This window comes from Vanessa cardui, chromosome 15 (genome assembly GCF_905220365.1).
Source record: "Vanessa cardui chromosome 15, ilVanCard2.1, whole genome shotgun sequence".
Classification (NCBI taxonomy): domain Eukaryota; kingdom Metazoa; phylum Arthropoda; class Insecta; order Lepidoptera; family Nymphalidae; genus Vanessa; species Vanessa cardui.
In genome coordinates, this window is record NC_061137.1 from 6,425,200 (window position 1) to 6,444,060 (window position 18,861).

The 18,861-nt window shown below is 31.5% G+C and overlaps 1 protein-coding gene across 1 annotated transcript; it reads right to left on the reverse strand.

The window, feature by feature from the left end:
• Positions 1 to 2,422: 2,422 nt before the first annotated feature.
• LOC124535807 (extensin-2) lies at positions 2,423 to 3,621 on the reverse strand. Its single transcript, XM_047112166.1, has one exon. The coding sequence runs from the start codon at positions 3,567 to 3,569 to the stop codon at positions 2,733 to 2,735; it is 837 nt and encodes a 278-aa protein (XP_046968122.1). The 5' UTR covers positions 3,570 to 3,621; the 3' UTR covers positions 2,423 to 2,732.
• Positions 3,622 to 18,861: the final 15,240 nt, after the last annotated feature.

Genomic DNA, 18,861 nt, shown 5'->3' on the forward strand with positions numbered 1-18,861 from the left:
CCCATGGCGTCCGCCGAAAGACCGAGAGGGTACCGCTGGTTTTTTAGTGGGTAAACACTCGGCGGCCAGTGCTCCGGGGAGATGTTCCATACCTTCTCCCTTTGAGGAGAAGGTTTGGAACATATTCGTAAGTTAGTAGAATGCACATGTGGCAGAATTTCTATGAAATTAGACACATGCATGTTTTGACGATGTTTTTCTTCACCACCGAGCACGAGATGTATTATAAACACAAATTGAGCACATGAAAATCAATGGTACTTGCCTGGGTTTGAACCCGCAATCATCGGTTAAGATAACCACTGGGCCATCTAGGCTCACAAATTACACATTTTCGAAAAACTTAGGATTGCATCGAATGATATTGAAATAATTCGGTGTTAATTGTTATGTTAATTGCGAAAACATAGACATGGAAGTGCTAATATTATTTTCGCTCTAATTTTTTTTGTTTAACTGTTACATTGGCAATTAAAGTTGCATACCACTTATGTTTCGTCATTCCGAACTAATCTCACCTCGATAAAATAAATATAATTCTCGTGAATGCAAATGTGAGATTGTTAATTTGCTTATACGGTACGCTTTTATTCTTTCGCACTAAACTGATTATTATGACATTGGCATATAGTTCCGAACAGACTTATTTAAATACTAAAATTTATGTCAAGATCACATTCCACATTCTAGCAAATTATGGATTATGGATTGAACCAAACTGAAGAACTAAGATGTTACGTTTCTGTTTGTATATGTCCCCATATAATAACACAGGCTCACTCTTTCTTCAAACCGGAACACAACAATAATGAGTTTGTTTTTAGGCGAAAGAATATCTGATTAGTAAACACCGGCTTATAAAGAGCTCTTTCGCCATATTTTGCGAAATACACATTACTATTTCATTACCTTATGTTAGTAATATAATATATGTAAATGTACATGAATTAATTGTATTACTAATTATTCTCGATTTTAAGTTTTAATTACATAATTGTTCGTAGTTAATAAGTTACATATAATAAATAGCAATGAATGTGTTTAGTTCACAGCCGTTTGACATAATCATTTAACGTGTAACAAAAAAAAATACACAGCTCAAACAATGAAATTGGTGCAACAATTCATTGAAACAATGTTGCGAGAATCATATTGCGAGGCACAAAACAATACGAGTACAATCACTGTTAATCAAACTATTGTGAATGTTGGTGTGACCAATCGGAGTTAAAGGTTAGCCTACAATAACTACATAGTCACTATTCCACGCACACTGTACACACAATTGGCAATTTGAGCAATAATTTTGTGTCATAAAAAAATAGAGCGAAATTGTCCATTTCATAAAGGTAACATGTATGTGTCCTAAGCAGATTATAATTTTTAGCAATGACATTCCGTTTACGGCATTATATTTTTGTGAGTATAATTTACAAATTATAATTTCAAATACTGCGGTACTTTATACGATATTGTTGCTATTTTATTACTAAACAATTTTGATACTTTTGTCTGATGTAAATATAGCTTAATTTTTTATTTAGTTACCCAGCTACAGAAAGTTTCGTATACAGTATAGTAAGCACTGTTGATATTTGGACTATTTATAAAGCCTGTACCCTGACAGTATCTGATTAAATGTCAGCAATTTTTGTTGCACCTTTTGCATCCAATTTAAAAACGTATGTGTATAAAAATAAAGTTTAATTTTGCTTGAAGTATTTTGTAATATTCTTTACTGGATCGAGTGTAGGTAAATGGAAAGGCGTGGTAGAACGTTCAACAATATAATATCCATTATTAGTAGTAAGGTGATCTAGTTGTAGGTCTGCAAGTGCGGTAGAATGCGGACGCCCACGCCCCTGGAACCTTGGAGAGCAGGAAGTTGAAAGCAACTTTTATAATCTTAGTTTTTTTTTTAAATGCCAGCTAATATCGTAAATTTATACAAACTTTTTTGTTTTAAATGTATTTTTAATGGAATCAATTAAAAATATATAATTATTTTATACAATTAATTGGGATAATTATATATTTCTTTCAAACACGCCCATTAATTGTTATTTAATCGTACGCCATTAAAACTTTTTTTTCGACTTTTATATTTCGCTTCTCATGTGTATTTTAATATAGTTTCTATGCTTTGCACATGTCTTATTTCATAAATATATGTACTATACAATAAGGATAATATTTATTATGAATTACGCCAAATGGCGTAATGGAGTGTGTTACGAAAATGTAATATTGAGTCTAGTTCGGAAACAAAGGAAGTAACTTTGCTCTCTCCTTGTTAAACAACTGTATTTATACTTCAATATTGGTTATCGGATGGAATAATTTAATCTTAAATTTCGTTAAATAATCTAAACTTATATTACTTTATGTAATTTCAGTTGGTATTAAATAAAATAATTACAGATTGAGAAAAAGTTAGGAAATTTAATAAAACATTAATTAATAATAATTAAGATAATAATAAATTTATTTACAAGTATGCAACTACTGCTTTAGACGTTCCATTATGTATCCCATACTCAGTAATGATATTAACAACACTTTGTCCATTAGCACACAATATCACAGCAAACAACAATTAAGAAATGCTTTCGAAGCAAGCGAGCATGTACCCGCAGCGCTACCCTCTGATGACTCGGCGAATTACTAATTGATGCGAGCTTTTTACGTTTCAGCCATTACAAATCGCCGAGTGCCTTTTCTCTAAGTAAAATTTATACTTTGTGGAACGAGTAGGTGTAACCGTCAGGAGCACGGTTCAGACTGAACTTGCCCGGAGGGAAGAAGCGCGATGGTGGTGGCGTGGTGGGCTCGTAGTAGTCTTGGTGAGAAGGCTGTGGTGCGTTGTATTGTTGAGATTGAATTCCACTGTATTGAGCTTGTTGGACTCCTGGGTAAATGTTGTTGGTGTTGCTCTGCTGGGGCTGGTATTGTGGCTGGGGTTGGTACTGTGGTTGTGGTTGCGGTTGGTATTGTTGCTGGGGTTGGTACTGAGTTTGAGCTTGGTATTGAGGTTGTGCCTGGTATTGCTGTTGGGGAGCACCTTGGTTTTCACGTTCGTACAGTTCAGGGTAGTATTGGCCATCGTCAACATTGGGTTTTCCGCCATAATTACGAGGAGCTACAGGAGCTGAGTACTGCTGAGGAGCGCTGTACTGTTGTGATTTATAATCAGGAGAATTGTAACGAGGATCAGGTTGGTATCCAGGAGTGGGTGCAACTGGCAGAGGCGCGGTGGGAATGTGATCACCAGTAGCTTGGAATCCATTTTTGCCAGCAACGTAGCTCACAGTTTTCCTTTGGCCTGTAGGATCGATGTAAGAGTAGCTTCCTCTCCTGTTGCCATCAGCATCTGTCTCTTCTTTGAAGTCGATGCCATCCTCTTGCTGGTAAGCAGCTCCAAAAGCTCCGTTTCCGCTGAGGTAACGAGCCTCTTGAACAATGGCGGCAGTTTTTGGATCACCAGCATATTTGGGAACACGTCTTGCTCCTTCATGTTGCTGGCACGCGACCGCCGCGATCACAAAGGCAAATACAAAGAGCCTATACATTTTGCTCAAAATGTGCACTGCTCGCGTGAAAGTAACAAAGTGTGTACTTGCGTTCGTTTTAACTCGTTTTATAAGACAAGTAAAGGCCTTGACGCATATTGGAAGGGCTTGCGGGTTCGACCACGAGTTTATAACATGCGACTACGAAATATTATCTTTTTGCGGTACAACGGATGTATGGGGCGCATCTAGGAAGTGATATTACGCTGCGGATAGCCACTGTCGTTGTCCTTAGAAAACTTATTTGGACATGTTTTAATGTCATGCGTGACATTTTAAGAATTTACCTTGTAACCATGAGGTAGTAGGTGTTACGTCGTATAATAATTAGGCACTTGAGAAATCCAGATTGGTAATGATTCTTTTGTTTTTTTACTTACAATATATCTTATTATTACTTTTAGATTTTCTCAACAGATTAATATAATCAAATTATGCAAACTGTTGCCTATTAGCCTTACCTTAACTTTATGCATACATTGATTTCTTGTATCTTTTATTACCGGTACCAAAATTTAAACATATTGTATAATATACTTTTATATTGTGCTTATACAAATGACAACTAATCATAAAAATATACATGGATGAATTTTCTAATTAAGAAATACAATATCCGTGAATAGCGAGCTGAGATGGCCCAGTGGTTAGAACGCGTGCATCTTAACCGATGATTGCGGGTTCAAACCCAGGCAAGCACCACTATATACATGTGCTTAATTTGTGTTTATAATTCATTCGAGCTCGGCGGTGAAGGAAAACATCTTGAGGAAACCTCCATGTATCTAATTACATTCCACATGTGGAATATGTTCCAAACCCTCTCCTTAATGGAAGAGGAGGCCTTATCCCAGCAGTGGGAAATTTACAGGCTGTTACTTTACTATACTTTACAATATTCGTGGTTTAGTACATTATGACATACATTATTGCAATTTCCCTATACCTCTAGGTTAATAGCTGACTATTTGGTTTTTTTAATGGGCGAAAATGTAGTTCATACTCGAAATACCTCTCCGTAATACGTTTCCGTCTCTGTTATCTATAATTCCATCAAACATATTATATTTCAAAACTTAGACTTGACACCTTTTTTTATTACGTTAAATATTTGAAGTTAAAAGCGTTGAATATAATATTATAAACAAATTATAAACCAGGTCATGTCCTGAGCGTATTTTGTTACATACTTGATACAATCAAGTAATAGATACATATAAATACTAGTTGAACTTGTGGCTTTACATGCGAAATTTACAAAACACATACTCCCAATCCCTGTTTCATCCACTTAGGTTTGGAATTTATCCGTTCTTAACGGATGTCACACCCTACAGCCTATAAGGAAGCACCCTGCTATATTTTAATTTTGTAGGTGTTATACTTTCTGCGATTTTGATGATTTATTTCGCTTTTATACATATAGAAGATTACTTCGGATTCCCATAAAGTTATTTTTATTTACTTAGTAATAACCATTACAAACCAGTTGCTAAAAAAACGTGAATCTTAATCCAAATTAGTTTTTAATTAATTTCGTATTTGTTCGTAAAGATTGCATTTTTTTTTTATTAATTTAACGTGATACATAATAAAAACAAATTATTAAAGCACATACATATTACATTGAAATCAGGATTTGATTTGTTTTGCACCCGTGATGGCTGTACAACATGTTTTGTAGTGGCACGCCAAATAATTATGATTGAAAATTGATCAATTGTCACTCATAAAGATGACTCAATTTCTTCCACGACAGCATAATAAAAATAATGTATTCGAGTCTCATTTCCATCCAACAATCTAAGCAAGTTTCCATTTTATTTACTATCTATGGCCAATGCTGTGCTGTGGGCACGTGGTCGTTAGCCTTGCTTGCAGACTTACAGGTTACACGAGACATAAACGATTGAATAATAAAGTGATAGTTGATAACTCAATAATACACTTAATAACAGATAATAAGAGGCTTAGCTAATGTTTTATTGAACAGCTTGCAACAAAACATCAGCTTTGCGGTTTAATTAGATGTCTTAGCGAAGTAAAGTTCTGAGAATCAAATTTCGACCGTGAATGTAAATATACGGACAATTCAACCTTGTAATAGTAGAACTATGCAATTGTATGTGTATTCTTTATTTAAATAATCCGATTGATTGATAATCCGACGCGATTAGTCAGAGATGAGATGATGCTGAATCCACGGCTCTAATAGCTTGGGAGTGTTAGGCTCGGACTACGCATCCGGTATCTCCGGATTCAGATATATACGACATATTTTTTTTCGTCAGCGATTTATGAGTCCACTCGTGCTTGAGGTGCTTTCTATTTCAAATGGAATCGGTAAATTTAGTCTTTATTTTTGTAATTAAGTGTTGCCATAAAAAAACGACTGCTATTTTCCCGTTGTCAAAAAACATAAATAAAATTTTAACAAAAAGAAAAACCGACTTCAAACAAAACACTATTTTAAAACAAATGAATATGCACGAAAAAGTAATAAAAATAATTGCGTATTCAACATATTTTTTAGAGTCTTCCTAAGTTAAATGAAATGAAAAATATTAGACTACTTAAAAGTCGATTAACGATTATATCATGTAGTTATAGTTATTGGTATATTTGGAGCCGGTGTCAGCCACAGTGCCCTTGCCCCAACAATCAAAAGAAAGAAGCGATACGAGCCCCTTGATTGATCCAGTACATTATTGTGTAAAAGGTAAGTTGTAAAAAACATATTTGTTAAAGTATTCTCGTATTGTTTTTTGATAGATATACGTAGGGTTATGTAGGGTTTTATTGGCTGACACCGACTCCAAATATAACAATAATTATAACTACATTATATAATCGTTAATCGACTTTTAAGTAGTCTAATATTTTTCATTTCATTTAACTTAGGAAGACTCTAAAAAATATGTTGAATACGCAATTATTTTTATTACTTTTTCGTGCATATTCATTTGTTTTAAAATAGTGTTTTGTTTGAAGTCGGTTTTTCTTTTTGTTAAAATTTTATTTATTTTTTGATTTTAAGTGAAGCTGATGTTGACTAACTAATTTTTTTTAATATGGATAGATTAAGCGTTCCGTTTATATGAGTCAGAAACTACTTCGAGGACAATTTCAAAGGAAACTTGCGAATAAAGCAAAAATAGACTTTCGAAAATGCGGATTTAATACGTCACGCGGCGTGAACTACAAGGATCCCACGAAAGAGCTGTAATCGAACTCAGCAAAAAAACTTTGAAAAAGACCAACTATATTTCGTACATCATATGACATCACATCACATACACAAAATTTGATTAAAGATAGTAAGAAATTCTGCCCCATATCGCACCCTAACTGCGATTCGTATAGGAGTTCCATCACTACATAGTATAAAACAAAGTCGCTTTCTCAGTCCCTATATATTTAAATCTACGCAACGGATTTTGATGCGGTTTTTTTTAGAAGATAGTGTGATTCAAGGGGAAGGTTTGTGTATATAATACATGAACAATATAGTAAAGAAACACTGATAATTTTAGAAGTTTGCGATGTGATGTCGTAAATAAACAAATTCTGTAGTATATTTAGTATCAGTATTGCACCCGTGCGAAGCCGGGGTGCGTAGCTAGTTGATTATAATATTCGACTATGATAATTACATAAACATAACCACATTACGGAAGGTGACTCAAATATCCAAATAACCTATAAATAAAAGATTCGACCGAGTATCGCTAACGTGCTCCTCAGAATTGTTCTGTTCCCTTCCGATCCGTCACTTTGTCATAGATCCTGTGCTCAGAACCTTACCAAACTTTCACCAAATTACCCTTGAAGTATATATTTTATAATAAAAAAAGAATTATCAAAATTGGTTAACGTGATTTTCAGTTATTCACCTATTTGTCGCGCATATACATAATGCAAATTTAAGACTTATGTCGTTTTCACATGGATACCATCATCGGAAAAAAAAATAAAAAAAATGGGACCCCACGGGAAGCACTACCTTTCAAACAAAAAAAAAATTATCAAAATCGGTCCACCCAGTGAAAAGTTATGAGGTAACAAACATAAAAAAAAAAAAAAAAAAAAAAAAAAATACAGACGAATTAAAAACCTCCTCCTTTTGGAAGTCGGTTGAAAACAACAAGCAGATATTCCATAAATATGTGGCCAACTGAGAGAAGTTACTTTGGATGATTGGCTATCCTAGGATAGACTTAAGCGACTGTATTGATTGATTTTTTTTGACAGAAATCGGCACGAGAAATTATAAACTTCTACTGTCTTTTAAACTGCCTATCATAAAAGCCTAATAATTTGGGATCTATTACTTAATACGCTAACCACAAGACCAACGAATCTACTAGTAATACTCGTATATATTTAATATATACTCACTAATATCTCAATTATTATTATATTTATATAATAATAATTCAAATAAATAATAATTCGTTAAAATTGTTTTTGTTAACAACGAATCCTTAAACCATGCTAATTATTCATATAAATAATTTAAATATTCGTCATACTCTAAAAATATTCTAAATTGTTGTTTATATTAGCCTCAATTAGTAAATCAACATTAGTATTTTTGTACAGTTATGTTGAATTAAATTCAAGCGACCAGCTGTTATTTGGTTTGTTCGAGTTTAAAAATAATCAATTATTGATGCTCTTTGTTATCTAGTAAGACTTTAAATACTATTCTAATTTTCTAATTGAAAAACTGATAGCTTCTTTAGAGAGGCCAGGTTAAGTTAACTTTTGTTTCAAATGATATAAGTTTGGTTTTAAGAAATATATTTATACCATAAAGCAAGATTTATATTATGTTGATATGTATTTAGTATATTGTAAAAAAAAACTATCAGAATTATAAGTAAATGTCCATACAAGTCCGTAACAATTATTTATAATTCTCAGCTCTACAACTTTTTCTCTTATTTAATTTTATATAGTATGATATTTATTTAAATCTTATTGCGTGAAATGGATCATGTCCGAAAGGTCAGCAGTTGCCCGCGCTCAAGGCCGCACCCGGTACGGTATGTGAAGGCATGGCGGATAGATCCAGTTGTATTCGGTATAAATTAATCAACTATTAGTCGTGTAATTTCCGTAGGAAGGTTTAAGGTACATTTTTGTATGTGGCTTTAAAGTAAGCACAGTTTTTTATCTATGTTCAATGTGAATTGGGCAATGATTAATTTAATACAAAGCCTCTTATAAAGCTATTACTTAATTTAAATTTTCCCATGTCCGAGTTGGCAAAATAAATACTTTATACTGATTTGTTCTTTTGATATTAAACAGATATATAGTTAAATGTTAGCATGCCCTACGTTTGTAACTAAAAGTGTAACGTTAATAATCTGTGGTAGGTTTTGTTTAATATTGGCCTTTTTTAGACAAGAACTGTTTATAGGAATTTAATTATTCATATTCAAGACGAAATATATTTTATTGTCTGAAGTCAGCTTTAGTTTTAAACATGTAATCTAATTAGTAACGCGACAGCACTAGTGAAAGAGCGAGATAGATATACATATCAGTAATTTAAAACACAATTTATTCGTATACTTTTTGTATTAACAGAAATAACAATCTCAAATCAGTATAGGTTTTTCTTATATGCCAATTTAAATTACATGGTCGTCTATACATAGAATAACATTTATATTATTACTGTTTTTATTTTGAAAGGATCTTGATGTAACAGCTTTACGTATTACGCACATACTTACGTATTTACTGTACGGTTCAAATACTAAAAATATACCAATATACAAATGAGTGGTTTTTTTATTCTTTGAATTCAATACGACTTGTGTGTATAGTTGAGTGTATAGTTTATTATGTATTTTATTAGAAGAATGCCCTTTGTCCTATTAATATTGTAATATATAATATAATAGTAAGAAAGGCTTCAAGCTTTGTCCTATAACTGATCGAATATATACATGCCAGTTAACGAAACTGCGGTGCTTTGCCATCGACTACTGAGCTTAAAACATTTTTACATACGACTTACCCGAAAGGATAATAAATAAGACTTCTATAAAAAATGTCTTTTGAATTTATTTTTTTTAATGCTCAGCGAAGTAAATACATACATATGAGTTCCACATTTAGATGGAAAAAAAATACTTAGTCTACCCGTGACCATGAACACTGTAAAGTGCTCGAAACGTCGGGATGTTTAAAAAAAAATTAATATACGCGATTCAAATCCGTTATAATTAGTTTTATTTAAAAAAAAATACTTATTCTTATTGGAAGCACGTATTTATGTAATACAAAATCATATACGTACTGTACGCATTATACTATTTGATTGCATAAGACTCCAGCATAAGATGTCCAGCAGTTAAGATATAAAATGAAATCTTAAGTCTTTTATTGTCATCGGGTATTAATAGAGCGAAAAGTCGTGTACACCATTACTATATTTATACAATAAAAAGTTTCTTAATGGTGTAATTGATGTTATATATTTAGTGGCATTTTTTGTCTTTTTCCTCGGCAATGGCGTTGAAATTGTACATTTCGTTGCCTCCTCCTAAATTAACTTTTTGTGGAAAGGTATTTGCCTCTAAAAGATTTTTTCACGTGATTTATCGTTAACTACTATTGTTCGTAAAAAGATGGGAAGTGCTTTATCAAAATATACTAAAGTAGGTATGAATTATTTTGCTTTTAGAATTTCTACTACAGTCGTTATGGGCTAAAGCTAAAAATACGTTCACACAAGGAGATTTTAGTAGGTACATCAATTTTTAAATTGAGATTGATATTCAAATTAAAGTAAATAAAACTTTTTGAATAAAAGTTTGACATTTTATAACTTAATTTAATTTCACGCTTTTTTATTAAATAATTTTTTTTTTAAGTATCTGTTGATCAAAAAATCAATTAAATTGGTCTGCTAAAATGTATTCATTTATCTAACTAGCTATTGATAACACAATAATCACCTTCAAGATCTGATTTTAAGAATGATTATAATTTTAATTCCAACTCAAGAGAATAGTATTTACCAGGTTTACGTTTGCTGAATTTATTTTTATTCATAAGTCACTTTGTATTTTGTGTAGTAATTGAATAGCAGTAAGTCAAGATCTTTGAGAAAGTTTTAATCGTAAAATACTGATGATAAATAATACATTTTCAATTTGTAACAAGAAAAGAACGCACATAAAGATTTAAACAAAACTTGTAAGTTCCAGAATATATTATGAATTTAGCTCGATAATTTAGACTTAAGCTTCGATTGGAATTGGAAAAGTCCTTTAAACTTCTCTTAATGGATTGTTCTTGCTGAACTACTTGGAAAGCTTCCAAATTACAATCAAAACTTTCTTATATATAAAGTAGTTTAAGTTACAAAAAGTAAAAAAAAAAACAATGTGTTTACTGTTCAAGTAAAAGGTGTTTCTAATGTTAAAATGTTTTCATATTATATTAATACTTAACGCTTCTTCGTCCATTCTCATTCTAATGATAAATCTTCAGTGACAATAATCGCTGGCAAAATATATCCTTTAACCACAAAATTTTGCCTTTTTATTTGTTCTCTCTAGAAAACTTATAGTATAGTACATAAAAAACAAAATTATTCCATCTCATCAGCTTCTGAAAGCAATACAATCCAAACATTAATCATGGGAAGTTACAATAGATTATCGTCACTAGTTTAGATTCCATGGATTAGTTGTTCAAATTTATCACGTATTTCAGACACTGAAGATAGTTGGTGTCATATTGAGTAAAAACCTTCGGCGTCCATGTCAACTTTTAATCAGTCCATAGTATAAAATAAAGTCGCTTTCTCCGTCCCTATATCCCTATGTATGCTTAAATCTTTAAAACTACGCAATGGATTTTTTTAGAGGAAGATTTTTGTATGTATTATTATATACAAAAATCTTCCTCTGAAAAAAATCCAAATGGAAAATATAGTAACGTAACACTGATACTTTTATAAGATTCTAATGTGATGTCGTATATAAATAAATTCTGTAGTAAATTTAGTATGAGCTATGCAACCGAGAGAAGCCTGAGTGGTGGCTAGTCTGGAATATAATTATGGTCAATTTTTTTATAAAAAATTATGAAAATATTCCCACAATGAAACCAGATATCTATTATCGTAAATGTTGTACATAGAAGATATATTTACGCGTGCGTATATCTCCCTAATAAGTCTTATAGAAGAAAAATCATTATTGCGCACAAGTTAAGTGGAAAGAGTTAAATGCAAATAAACTTCTTGAAGTAAGAGCGTATAGAAACGGCTTTATTGCTTTATGCAATCTCTCACAACCTTTATCATTTATCTCTTTATTATGAGGATTATAATTAGAGCATTGATTGGAATAAAGGGTTGTAAGACCTTGATATTTTTTATTATTTATTTACTTAAAATTACAGAATAAATGAAATTAACTATAAAATAATTATATTTTTGCTCGTGTTAGAAAACCGAAATGTAGCTTTGTAAAAAACAATAACAAAATCTATCTACAGAACATAAACATTAATTAACATTTTAATACTATTTAATAAATGATACATCAGTCAAAGAATCCAGCAAGTTTTCATTAATGGAATAAAGCCTTCTGGATCTACGTTAAAAATGGGTGTTCCGCAAGGTTCAATTTTGGGTCCCTTTCTATTTCTAGTGTGTATAAATAAATGATCTTCCAAATCCAAGATTCTTCTAAAAGCCTAATTGAATAAAGATTATTTTGATTTTGATTCATAATTAATACTTTTTAAATCAACTATAACTGACTTAGAAAGTATGATTTTAATTTTTTCTTAATGTTACAAGGAGTAATATGGTCCCGTACGTAAGCAAGCACTCGAAGTGCATAACCGGCCGCGAGTGACGTCCCGCGTGCATACGGAATAAATAAATATAACATAAATATCTTCATTTCAGAAATGTCTGAAAATGACAGTCAATAATAGTTATTCAGTCACAAGGCCAGCTGTAAAATAGGTAAATCGATACCCCGGGTATTTCTCATTGGTTTAAATTACGACAAATTAATCAAGTATCAAATACACATTTTATTTAATTCTTACCTAGAAATCAAGCAATGCAATAAAAGTAATGTATATTATGCACATTATTTTTATACCGATAACTATTCTGTCGTATGTGTATATAACAGAAAATAATGCTAGGATTGGATGAACTTCTTGTAAAATAGAACTGCTTATTAAATTAAAAACGTTATTGTATGTGGTTTGTTCGTATACAGTGCAAACCTTGCTGCATATTATTATTCACTAAGTCATAGTAAAATATTGGAAAAGATTACGTCTTATTTTATTGTATTTTTTTCGATGTTTCATATGATTATTGCTCTGTCCAAAGTTCGTTTATTTTCCCATCTTGCTTGTCGCTATTGCTGTTATATTTGCTGTAAAATTTTGACATTTTGAAACAAATGTAACATAGTTTAGGTACAGTCGGGGTAAAAAAAAGTTCGTCAACTTAAGATCTATTTTCGTGTGCTCAGTATGAGTGATAATCGTCTTTACCGATCGAGAATGACATATTGTTTCGCAATGATTTGATGTTTAGATTCAAAAGGTACTAAGAGTTGATAAAGGAATGAATTTGAAAACGAAGGTTTTCTTATTCTGACTGTCCATCTGCACATAGTATAGTTACTTAACATAGTAAACACTGCAACTTAGTACAGGTACTCTATAGCAGACAGGCTGTTGAAACGACGTTACGTGTTGGGGCAAACCAGACATGGACATATTTGCGTAGATAGAACGTCGGCAATGCCATCGCGATATTCATAGACGTTTTTTCAAGAGATAAGAATTATCGGTTGGGACTGATATTTCCTCCACTAAATCTGAACTTAAACTTTTTCAAATAAAAAGGGAAGGAGGCACCTACCTACTTGTGAATAAAATCAAACCGTTTGCAAAACAGATCTGAAGTCCATTAAGTTTTCATTTCTAATCGCTATATTTATAAAATTTACTACTATGTGTCAGTAGATTATAACTTTTATTTTGATTAAAATTTTTAGTATTATTTCTTTAATATTTATACAATTGTAGCTAATTGACTGAATTAGGTACATTGCTAATAGTGCAGAAATAAAATATAGTTGTTTATTTCAATTTTATTTGCAACACGAAATCTTAATTTATAAAAGCTATTTTCTATGCAATAAAGACACAAAGACTGATAATAGGTTTATTATTATTAGTATCTACTCTTATGTTTGAGACTTTTAACATATTAATAATTCTATATTTTAGCCACATTACGTATGTTTGTTCGTCACCGTCTCATATCAAACACGTCGTCTTCATAATGCACATAATATAAACGTCTTTATGTGCCGAAAGAAGGCAATTCCTGGCGAATTCACCAATGACTTTGACAGGTCGGTTCCCGCATTGCGGTGACAGTGCAAACAAATAAGGCAAAGGATTAACATGATTTGGCTTAAAACACACACTGCTTCTTCATAATGCGATTCTGTATTTTCTTTCGGCATGTAATAACCGTTTTAGTAAAATGTTTTTAATGTAAAACGTTTATTTTTTTTTCGTATAAGTACTTATAATTTCTATGTATTTTATAATTGACGAGTATCTCTTTGTATAAATAAACCACACAACTCACACTAGTTTAATTTTTAAGTACCTTAAACAGTGACTAGCAGTAGTCGATTGAGAGCAACACTATTTCTATATTTATCTTAGTTTGCGAACCTTATCTATATTGATTTTAAACGGTTTGAAGAATCAGAACATATATTTGAACAAAGTTTTATAAATTTTTTCATTTAAATGCATTAGTAAAATCTTAATCTTCATTTATCAAGCTTAAAGAATCGAGTTTTATTGTCATACTAGTCTCGGTGAAGTTCATGTCGCAAAGTTAAGTCGTCCTTCTATTGTCTTGTTTGTATCTTTTCTGCGACTCCAGGGTCACAACGAATGGAGATTAATTTATTACGTCGCAAAGAAAACATTGAAAGCGGAAAGCTCTCTATTAAGACGAGCGGGCGTGGAATAGGACGATTAATTATGATTTCTTTTCACGTCCGCGGGCAGTGCGCAGATGTGGACCTCATTTCGTGTTTTAATGGAAATTGATTGATGGAAATTTGTTATGTCAAACATACATTTTAGTTTTCAAATTAAGATTGAAACATTTAATCAAGCTTACAACTAATTATTTGATTAATTATAATTAGTTTTTTTTTAATAAAAAGCCTTTCGCTTGATGTCGGATTCAAAGTCATGTGATTTTATAGCCTTCAAATAATTAGACTAACAACAACAGCCATTGAATATGAGTACATGTATATGATATTGTTCAATGCGCTACTACTTAGGAAGTCATACAGTTCAAATTGCCTATTTCCAGTTTTAACAAACATTTCCACAACGTTCAATCTCTCTCTATATAGATGATAAACACAATATCAACACAATAATATATAGATGATTATAAAGGAGTGGAGCCATTATTTGTTAACTATTAGGCAGGATATATCATATATTTAATTAACATATTAGTCATGTTAAAAATATATAACTGTTGTGTTTCCTGGCGGTTCTACTCGATAGAATGTATATTCTGAACCGAGGTGGTAACATCTCTTTGCAAAAAGCGTACTGTATACAATTATATTTTATTACTGTGTTTCAGTTTCAATCATGATTATTTTGTTTATAGATATGACTCACAAATTTCTTCTTAAGTCTTAGATAGTAGATGCACGCGGACGGTGTCAATAATTTACATATCTGTCTTACTATGAGTGCGTGTTTGCCTTCTCTGTTTACACAAAAAAAAAAAAAAACAATTTTAAAGATATGTGTACAAAAAAATAAAAATTAAATGTATCTTTTATTGACCGTGTTACAAATGCAAATATATTAAACAATAGTTTTTTCGACAACACAAAGTATCTCTGTGGCGCCGTTCAAAAACGTACTGTACTAGCGAGTCTGTTTGTATGTCAAAATGTCAGGTTGTTCAAATTGTTTCCAGTATAAATATAAAAAAAGGCATCAGACTACCGATTGGGTCGAAACTTTTATTACACATGTAAAATTTCCGGCTGAAAAACCTTGAAAATCTGTCTACAATGTTCGGCGTTGGGCAACATTCATTGAACTTGTTTTTTTACAATGTAGGTATGAACGCGGATACCCAAAACACTGTCTAATATTTGTGACACATGTATATATAATACGTTTATGCGTGTGTATCTTTTCCATGAATCTCTTTCTTAAATTGGCATTACATACAAGTTTAAAATTAAAATAAGGTAACATTTATTATAACAGTTGTAATAAGGAATAATATATTTTGAATCTGTTAAACAAAGCACTTATGAGAAAATCTTATGATATTATATATAAACTTAAATAATGTTTACATTTTTAGCAAGTAAAAAAAAAGGTTTTATTTTAAGCTTGTGTTAATATATAAAAAAACTTCATTTTATCCTTAGCCATATTTATAGTAATGCCATTTGTATTAATCATAATATCCATAATAGAAATCTCGTTTTATTTTTATTATATATAAATATTTTCTTGTTTTCATTATGCAAAGCTTAATAAAAGAGTTTTGAGTTGTGGTTAATGCACCATAACATGTGCTTTTCAATAAAATAATATGAAAACACTAGTGCCGCTTTCTATCAAAACATGTAATTCAAACGCGTGTTCCTCAAGTTGGCGAGACGTCATCGTCATTTCTTATAATTACTTTTCCTTACAGTAAACAGTCTTAAGACGAATGCCTCTTAATTACTTATGTATTTAATAAAATAAAAAGCATATTCTAAACACTTCCCAGGAACTCCTAACTACACATTCATTTAATTTCCGCTTCTTTAATTATAAATAGAAATAGATTTTAAAGCGTTTTTTTTATATGAAAGCATTCATGTTAATCATTGCCGGGTATGAATAACTTGTATGTCTGATGAGGTCTCGGCTTTGAATATAAATAGTGTTAATATGATAAATTCGTTTTATGCTGAGTTAATTTTATATTAATTACGTTTCTCAGAAAATTTTAGACGCCGTCTTAGATTACGTGCTTATATCTCATTAAGTAATTTATTAATATCTTATTAAACAGTCAATGTATTGTTATTCTCGAATTATTATTCTTGTTGCCTTCAAGATATAAGCTTTATCTTTTTTAACATCTATATTAGTATTTCGCTATATATTTTGTTGATGTCTGTTTATCTCGTCGCTGAACCTCGACACGTAGAAATCAAATTGAATTCGTGCAATGTAATCGAACAAATAAATATTACATATTTTTTTAAATTATTGTAATAATATCGATTTGAACGAATGTAGGTCACTGTGCACAGACTCAAGGTCTAGCCATCTTCACAGGTGTAATTATATTACAAAAGTGCTAGCGCAAAATAATAATAAGTACTAGTATTGCTATTTCTCCACTCTCAGTCTTTTGAAATATCAACCATGCTTGCATTAAAAGTGATCAGATGAGGAACTAATGGTTTTACGTGCTTTCATAGGCACAATTACTTTTTATCAGATTAATACCTAAGAGCAATTTTATAAAAATGCTTTATAAGCCTGACCCGGTTTTAGGCTAGTAGTCTACGGGTTTTAGATCGTCCGGGGTGGTACCACCCATTTAGTCCATAACCTATTTTGTTATATTTAAATTTTAATTTATTTGCCATCATGTGGGTTTCATAACGCGAGTTGGTGGATACTCAAGGCAGTATTATCCTACTCTTCTTATTCTTCACCACTGAGTTCAAGATGAAGTATACAAACAAATTAAGCATTGGTTAAGCAAATTTTAGTGGTTATTGTAGAAACACTATAGAGTACTGCACCTGTATATGATACAGACAGTAACCACTAAATTGATCAGTCGCCACTGGCCACATGGGCCATCTCGACTGTATAAAGGATACCATTTTTTTTTCTTATAGTATAAAAATTATAATTTCAAATCAATTAAAATCTTATATAAATCAAAATATACTTTATTCATGTACTTTTGAATCGTCATTTAACAACTATATTAATTGTAGATACCCTGGTAGCTTAATTTAATATAGTGGTTCGGAATGCAAATTCTACAAGTAGAACCGACAAGAAACTCAGTAGTTACACTTTAGCATTTAATTTCTTATAGGGCCAATGTCACTGGAAGGTGACTTTTTAAATTTATTTTTTTTTTAATCAGGATCTTCAGCCTTAGGTATAAACTAACCATTAAACTAATAAAGTTGTTAGCAAGCGTTATAATGAGTTTGTTAGTGAGTGAGAAATGTCAATAAAATAGTATGTGTATTACTTGCTAACAAAATTACGTTTATACCTGCGTTTTATATCTTAGATTAAAGTTTTATCATTTTTATAATGGCTCCAGTTAACTTGTTTCGTGGAGTTCGTGCAAATCGCAGATCACACGCGACGGCCTTACGTGAAACAATTTGTTATATTTAAAATAATGAAATATTCTACAAGCGTTTTGACACGAACGAGTTTAGATTATTTTTGACGTGTATATAATATTATCAACTGTTTCTAAAGTGTAACTTTTAAATGTTATATTACGAAAAGGTAACAACATCGAGGTAGACAGAACCTGTGGACCTGATAGTCGTGGATGGTTCTCTAATCGAAGATTATGGTTTAAACCTGGAAGAACTCTACAGTTTTTTTATGTCATTGGTAGGCGGGCTGGCAATTAGCTCCACAGAAGGCAAAGCCTAGTGAGGACCTCACTGCCCATAGGCTTTACCAACCTTGGGATATGTGACGTTATGTTCTTGACTTACTCTGACTTACTCTATGAAGTATTGTTGATTGTCAGGAGAATGTGTTATGAGTGGGTAGGTACCACTTAGATCCAGCTTGTACAAAACCCTATACCAAGCATTCCCATTTATGTTCGTAATTATAAATCTAGTTCTTAGGAATAAAGGAAATTGGAATTCACATGCATCTGCATGTTTTAAGTGTTGTATAAAACGAAAAAAATGGTGTCATATATGTATATAGTTTTATTCAATGAGGAATCATGGATCGCGATAAAATAAGATTGAAAACTTGAGTTCTTGTTTTATTTTAATTTTTTTACCAAAATATTAACGAGATATAGGAGATAACGAATTTCGTTTCAAAGTAAAACTAAATTGTTGCATAGGAAAATTTATGTCTTACTGACAGATTTTGTCATTATACAGCACCTATATTGTAATTTTCGAAAAATTATGTA